The sequence below is a fragment of the Pistacia vera genome, unplaced genomic scaffold, assembly GCF_008641045.1.
Source record: "Pistacia vera cultivar Batoury unplaced genomic scaffold, PisVer_v2 Contig423, whole genome shotgun sequence".
NCBI classification, from domain to species: domain Eukaryota; kingdom Viridiplantae; phylum Streptophyta; class Magnoliopsida; order Sapindales; family Anacardiaceae; genus Pistacia; species Pistacia vera.
In genome coordinates, this window is record NW_022196250.1 from 658421 (window position 1) to 665349 (window position 6929).

The 6929-nt window shown below is 33.5% G+C and overlaps 1 protein-coding gene across 4 annotated transcripts; it reads right to left on the reverse strand.

Annotated features, from left to right (window-relative positions):
• On the reverse strand, positions 1 to 5846 carry LOC116142981. 4 transcript variants are annotated; one of them, XM_031428402.1, is made up of 15 exons: positions 5496 to 5846; positions 4273 to 4395; positions 4034 to 4072; positions 3856 to 3951; positions 3127 to 3207; positions 2924 to 3042; positions 2732 to 2833; positions 2441 to 2560; positions 2230 to 2292; positions 2011 to 2077; positions 1623 to 1676; positions 1455 to 1544; positions 804 to 854; positions 674 to 712; positions 3 to 568 (listed from the first exon to the last, which is right to left on the reverse strand). In XM_031428402.1, exons 1-15 carry the CDS (start codon positions 5511 to 5513, stop codon positions 470 to 472), a joined length of 1161 nt encoding a protein of 386 aa, XP_031284262.1. In that variant the 5' UTR covers positions 5514 to 5846; the 3' UTR covers positions 3 to 469. The 4 variants fall into 4 exon arrangements, with proteins under 4 accessions (XP_031284264.1, XP_031284262.1, XP_031284263.1 ...); XM_031428403.1 differs by lacking the exon at positions 5496 to 5846 and adding an exon at positions 5381 to 5421 and having other exon boundaries at positions 4273 to 4404; XM_031428401.1 differs by having other exon boundaries at positions 5 to 568; positions 4273 to 4404.
• Between the last annotated feature and the right edge of the window lie 1083 nt (positions 5847 to 6929).

The following is a 6929-nucleotide window of genomic DNA, read 5'->3' on the forward strand; positions in this document are numbered from 1 at the left end:
ATTGCAACTTCTTAAATTCTTTTTTTCAACTTTAACCTTGTCATTTGTTGAATATTACACTTAAACACCCAAAAATAAACTCCCTACCTCTGCTCCTGAACTTATGAAAGATGGACCTCCATAATCAAATGATAATAATAATAGTAAAAAAGAGACTTTTACTATTATTTTTGATTGTATCTACAACTTTGCATTCCCCTTATTTTAAGAAGAAAAAAATGAATAATTTAATTACAAGACTTGAATTAAATTATATACTAAGACAAAGAAAATACTTGTTTGTATGTGTTTTAAATCAATAAACATCTCTTCTATAACTTTGAAATCTTTCCAAGTACCTTCAATTCTGGCACCGGCTATCTCCCCCGCCCCCGTCTTTCGTAAAAAATCATATATAATCCATAACGAAACAAATTTTAGACTGCCTTAAGAGACCATACATGATTGGAGTATATCGTTTGCTTGCCTGCTATTGAGCATACGGATCGTTCCAGCATTGATCCTCATCAACAGCTTTTTTCCATCGCTTTTTAAAGATATCCAATTCTATGTAGGATTGTCTCCTCACCTGCTCAAAAATTTAAAAGTAAAATAGAAAAGAAAGCGCTAAGTTTTGGTGTTTTATTGAGTTTAGAAAACCTTTTCCACAGATAAATTTTGCATCTATACTTACTTCCACTCTAGGATTTATCGGTCGAGGCTGATGTTTTGCCTGCAATTGAGTGAGTAAAACAGTTAGTTTTATTGACGACAAAATGAGGTAAGGAACTTGAAAGGTTTGAAAAAAGCAGAGATTTTAGTACCCTCGATAATTTTTCTGTTCCAGAACTATTGACATTTGCAGACAAATTTTTCTGCAAAAACGAACATCGATTAAAGTAAATAATAAACTGCACGGTACAAAATATTTTCCACAATAAAGAAAGAGCAAGGTTTTTTTAGGATGATATCTAATAATTAAGGACAAAATTAGGCGCAAAATTTGGCCATATTCTGGGTGAAAGTCTCATGCTGACAAGTGCATGAGCCTGGGTTTGAGTCTTTCGAGCACCAGCTATATGCCACCTTAAGTCTACCAACAGTTTGAATCATTTGTAATCAGAATGGATTCTTCCGAGGATTATTTGTTTCTCCAATAAAAATGAAAACCAGGAGTGCATGTTCATAGAATTCTTTACGGGAGAAGTTTCGTCAATATATATCTCAACCAAGGCAAACTAGACCTTCAGTTTGAACTAAAACCACTAATGCCTTTGTCAACATGATTTCATTGAGAATATAAACCACGAAACAATCATAGAAATGTAAGGTTCTACACAAATCGAAGCAGATTGAGCAGTGTCAAAATCTTGTAAAGATTTTGACAACGAGCTCGGTACTGGCTCACCAACATTGCTCAAGTTAAGAAAGTAATAACGTAGTTTAATTGATAGCAAGGATATCATATTTATTACCTTATTTTCATCCACACGTCCAAGTGTAGGGCGACCATAATGAACTATGTACTCAGCATCGACGACACCAATGTTTTTAGTTCGATCACCCTATCAAAAAGAAATCATTACGCAACAGTCTAGGCAGAAGTACTGGATGTGAAAGAATAATAATCATAAGAAGCTTACCTGTGCACAATACCCGAGCTGCTTATCTAGACCCCAAGCATGAATTAGGTCATTCTGTGAAAACACAAAAAGATGTACACAAGTTAACTAGGATGTGAGCTAACATGAATATATTCCACCAAAATTAAAAAGAGTAACCATTATCAACCCATGAATGGCTAAGTTCATCATACTACAGCGCCAGGCAGCTCTTGAGAAGAGCAGTGCAGATAAGCTAACTAAATTTTTTTTTCACTAAAGCTTCACAAAATCTATCTTGAGAAGTGTTTCCTTCAGTTTGACCGAAAACTATAGATATGTACTATCATATTTTGCATTAGAACCCGCCCAACAACAAAAAACAATAAGAGGTAAAATGCGTGAAAAATAACATGTTACAATGACACACCTGGATCATGTACCATACACATTGCCAGGCAGCTCTTGAGAAAACCGGGGCCATCATTTCGATCCACCTATAACAAGGGTTTCAACTTAGTTTCCTAAAAGAAGTAAATTTCTATCTAGCACTTAATAATCAAAGAAATGAAATTCCTAAGATAGCTTCAACAGAAAATCCAATCATCTACGGCAATCAAAATATTGAACTTTACAAGTGAGAGTTTACCCAGTGCACGGAGGCGCCATACTTTTTGAGTTACACCCATGAACACCGGGCTTGAAAGCCCTCCTGCAGACACCATTGAACAACACATATCAAATAAGCTACTAGAGTTAGTGACTGATGTGTCACGATTATCAAGTTCTATGCTGAGACTGTAAATTCCATTACAGGAAAATAAAGATTAAAAAAAGAGCAAGAGAATCAACAGGAGGACCTGTGCACTATCGATGATTTCCTCCCCCGTGCTGTAATTAGATGATGCACCTCTGATGTGGCAGGATCAAGTGCCGGTTGTGACATCTCAAGCCTTTCACTCTTGATGATTGATAAATAGCTGAAAATGTCAATAAGATATACTTCATTATTATCAGTTTCTCTGCGATATATCCAAATAGCATAGTACTCAAACAGTTTAACATAGGTCTAACGAGAAAGGATTTCCGATTTAAACTTTCAATTAGAATGAGTTTATTTTGCTAATTTAAATGCGTTGCAATCAACTTACTGTTCAATGTTGAAATTGTCAACACCAAGGTCCTCATCCCAAAGAAAAATGTAACTATACTCGGCAACTATATCTGGATGTAAGAAACGCTTTGCAAACCACCTATTCATTGAGAAAACCAATACCGAGGAGAACGTATCAGAACAATGTACCTTCAGTTAGAATTGATGATGTAGTCGAAGACAAACTGACCATTTGGTTTGATTTGGTGCAGAAACATGTATGACACGCTTACTCCATTCAAAATTCTTCCACTCATCAACAATTCCATCATAATGGAAAAGCATCACAACAAAATTACTTGATAGGAACTGCAAATTTGAGCATAACAATTAAGCGAATACAGAGGTGGAAGAACATTACAATTAAAAAAAATGATCGATGTCGTTACATACCTTTTTGACCATTTTATCCACAAGATCACTTTGGTTGATTCCAACGGCCATTGCAAATAAGTTGACAGAAGAATTGTCTCTCTGTCCAAGTAGATGCAAGTCAACTTTATGGTGATGTCAAGAAAAACAAATGAGGCAAAGCAGAAAACTAGGTTTGATGTTAACCAACTCTATTGATCACTATCTTTTTTCCTGATAATCTAAGTTTAAGGATACGGTAAAAACACATAGATCTTTTCTTTTAAACCAATGGCCCCATTGATCCGCTAAAGACATTTTCATTGTCTTGGATACAGGGCAGATATATTAAGACTTGTCTAGAATTGAAAAGTAACAGGTCTTCGATTGGCTATGTTGAAAAGTAATAAGCAAATGAATTTGAAAAACTTCAGTCAAGTTATAAACCAGTTTTTGTTTTCAAAACTATACTGCTAGAGTTCGCTAAAACTGTTTACTCGCAGTGAAGCCAGCCAATTGCAGTTCTAACTTTGGAAAATTTTCAACAATTTCTCCAGTCTGCAGTGAGAGGATAACATTATTGAATACAGATGGAAATACAATTTCAAGGCAGAAAGGGCAAGTTCACACACTGATAAATAGGTTTTCATCTGTAGGTGTTTATAAATTAAACCAAGAAATGGCCATATGATTATTAAATGCTATTTAAAAAAATTCGAATGACTAGTCAACATTTATTGAAATATCCATTGTTCATCCAATGTTCTTTACCTGGGGAAAGCCCCATAATGGTCGCATATCCAAGTTAGTCGTCTTTGAGACAATGCCTTCTGGTAATTTCTCACTTCCAGGAGGTCGGCATTGAGCCTAAAACAGTAAAATGAAAATAAGTAACAAATCCCTAAGAATTGATTAGATATATAGTGTCCTGGGGAAGCAAAAAACAAACCTTGCATCCTTTAAATTTACTGGGAAAAACATCGAGCTTCTGCACAACAGAATCAATGCTATACTAGTTAACAAAGTTGCATCAGCGTTCAAAGTCAAATCTTCAGGTCAAGCATAATATCAGAAACAAGAACAATTTGTTGCTTTATGAAATAATTTAAGATGTATGAGCTGTTTCAGGTCAAACAAATAGCCGATGATACAACATGGGAAATACTGCATAATTAGATAATTTCATACCATTTCATGGTCCGGTGCTATGACTGTACTCCCTATAAATAAGATTAGACAAAGCACGGAAATCACAGGAAGAAGGCCACAGAAACGTGATCTCCCGTGCTTAGAATCAGGAAGCACAGATACCTGTAATGGCTAAAAATAAAAAAAGATAAGATGCAATGATTCAGATAGCTATACAAACAAAACTTTCTCCTCAGGCTTGGTGCAAAAGTATTATACTAATCAAGAAATTTTTTGCTGAGAAAAACACAGGCAATGAGCAGTTATCGAACAAAGTACTACACCACAATTACTGTCACCAATTAAAAGGTCAAAATCTTAAGCTTCTGCAATACTGACATGCATTCGTCCCTAATAAGGGGATAAAATTTGAAATCTCTAATTTTTTGATGATATACAATGAATTTTCCACCAAAACTGAATATTAAATCAACTCGAGAACATAAACATCCACACAGCAACCACCAATATTCTAGCACTACACAACGTAAATTTATGAAAATAAAGCCGAACTCGAATTTAATATCTCATTCTTAGAACAAAACCAAGCTGAAAGTAAAACCCCTTTTTGACCATTCCTGACCAAGCTATGACATCCAATTTCAATAAATCTATAAAAGTTTCAAATATTCCAATCACTATAAAGTACCTAATGAATACTAGTCAAAAGTTTATTTCTTTACAACATCCTGACCATCAAAGCTCTTTTGGGATTGCAAAAAGTGCTTTTTCATTAAGTACAATGCTAAAGCAAAGTACTTTTAGTGATTTTTAGAACAGAGCCACAAGAATATACATAAACTCCAGTTTTCTAATCTTAACTCCAACCAAAACTTCAACAGATGTAGTTATTAAAAAAAAAGTGCTTAATCACCTCAAAAGTGAATCTCCTAAACAAATTCCTTACATTTTCCATAAGTGCTTTCACTAAGTTTCATAATAAAACAAAGCACTTTCAGTAATTAATGTTCCAAACAGAACACAATAAAAATCCACAGCTTTCTATTCTTCACTCCAATCAAAACTCATAATTCAACAGTTGTACTGTATTAAAAATTAAGTGCTTAAATAATCACCTCAAAAGTGATTCTCTTCATCAAATTCTTACCTCAAAAACTCTCCATCCAATCCCATATTTCTCATTACAGCACAAACCCATCTCAAAAAGGAATCAAAATCAAAGCTTGCAATAAATAAAGAAACAAATATCAAACAGTACTTACATGACTCGTTGACTGCATATCCCTCAAACGTGAAGAAGAAAGCAACAACAATGAACAAAAAAGTTGTTCTGTTTTTTCATCTGGGGTGTAATGAAACAAAGGAGTTGTTTTAATTTTTCATCTGGGGTGTAACGAAACGTGCTTTGTTTTGGCGTTAAGAAGAAGCAGTTTGAAACAGAAACAGTGACAATAAGAGAAGAAGTAAAACAACACAACAACAACGTTGTTGTTGATTAGAACTGAGACAAAGACTGAAAAACAAAAACGTGTAAAAGGAGAGTGATATAGCGTGTCAGGAAATGAATGTGAATGGATGAAGATGAGAGAAGAATTGTAAGCCCCGAATTACACGGTGAGTTGAGCAAGTTTTGTTGTTTGCGTTTCAGCACGATCTTCAATTGAAAAATAACTAAGAGAATAATTCACTAAAACCCATATGGTTTTTGAATGTAACACAACACCCCCAAAATATTTATAAAATAACGGTTTGAGTTGAATCAGTTTTTAACTCAATATTGAACTAAACGTTTTCGGAGTTATAAAAAATGAAAAAACCTAGCCCCCAACTCTTTTCTTTTTCCTTTTTTCTTTTTGTGAAAAAATTTAACGGGTAAGCTTTTCAAGAAATTACCTCCTAATGTTAGTCTCGCTCAAACATGCTTAACTCGGACTTTCAGACATTCTAAACTTCTAATGGACAATGCATTAGTGTAGGTATATTCGTACACATACACCAACTCTCATCTATTAGAAATTCATATCAACTAAACTACTTTATGTCAGATTTGGTTTGGTTTAGGTTAATGGTTTGAGTTTAAATAAAATTATTATTTCTTGTATCTAGCTTAAATTATAGTTTCTTAGGTTTTAAATGTATCCATATTTCTGTCATTATAATTTTAATAAATGAATAATATGATTTGATTTGAGATTTTCTGAGTTGTATAGTGAATTCAAACTCAAATCGACCCGTTTATATTTTAATATTGTTCCGATTTGATTTGGTTCATTTTATATGTTAATATCTTTAAACCTAAACCAAGCCACTGAATTTTGCTTGGTTTAGTTTGATATGCCCCTAGTATAATGGTGATGATAATTATATATACTTAAAATTTTAAAAATTAGTTGGGTCCTTATGTTAAACCATGAACTATTAGGTGTCTACAAAATTAATCCTAAATGTTGGGGGCGTAGAAACTTCCTCAACAACTAAAAACAATTAAACGTTTGGAAGTTTGTGTCAGACATGTTCTTGCCATTTATTTATTTATTCTCTCCTCGAATGGCAAGGTAGATTCTCATTCTAAAATATAAAGATATAAAATTAATAAAATAATATGAAAAATAGATTACAATTTTTTTTTTTTAATGTTATATAAGTGTCCTTAGATATTATGGAATTAAAGTGGGGTAATTTTACCTAAAGTAAGC

Coding starts and splice junctions, on each gene's coding strand:
- LOC116142981 (XM_031428401.1), bottom strand. Junction 3,208..3,855: donor CATTATGGGGCTTTCCCCAG/GTAAAGAACATT, acceptor CTACTTGGACAG/AGAGACAATTCTTCTGTCAA. Junction 2,293..2,440: donor AAATCATCGATAGTGCACAG/GTCCTCCTGTTG, acceptor TGGTGTCTGCAG/GAGGGCTTTCAAGCCCGGTG.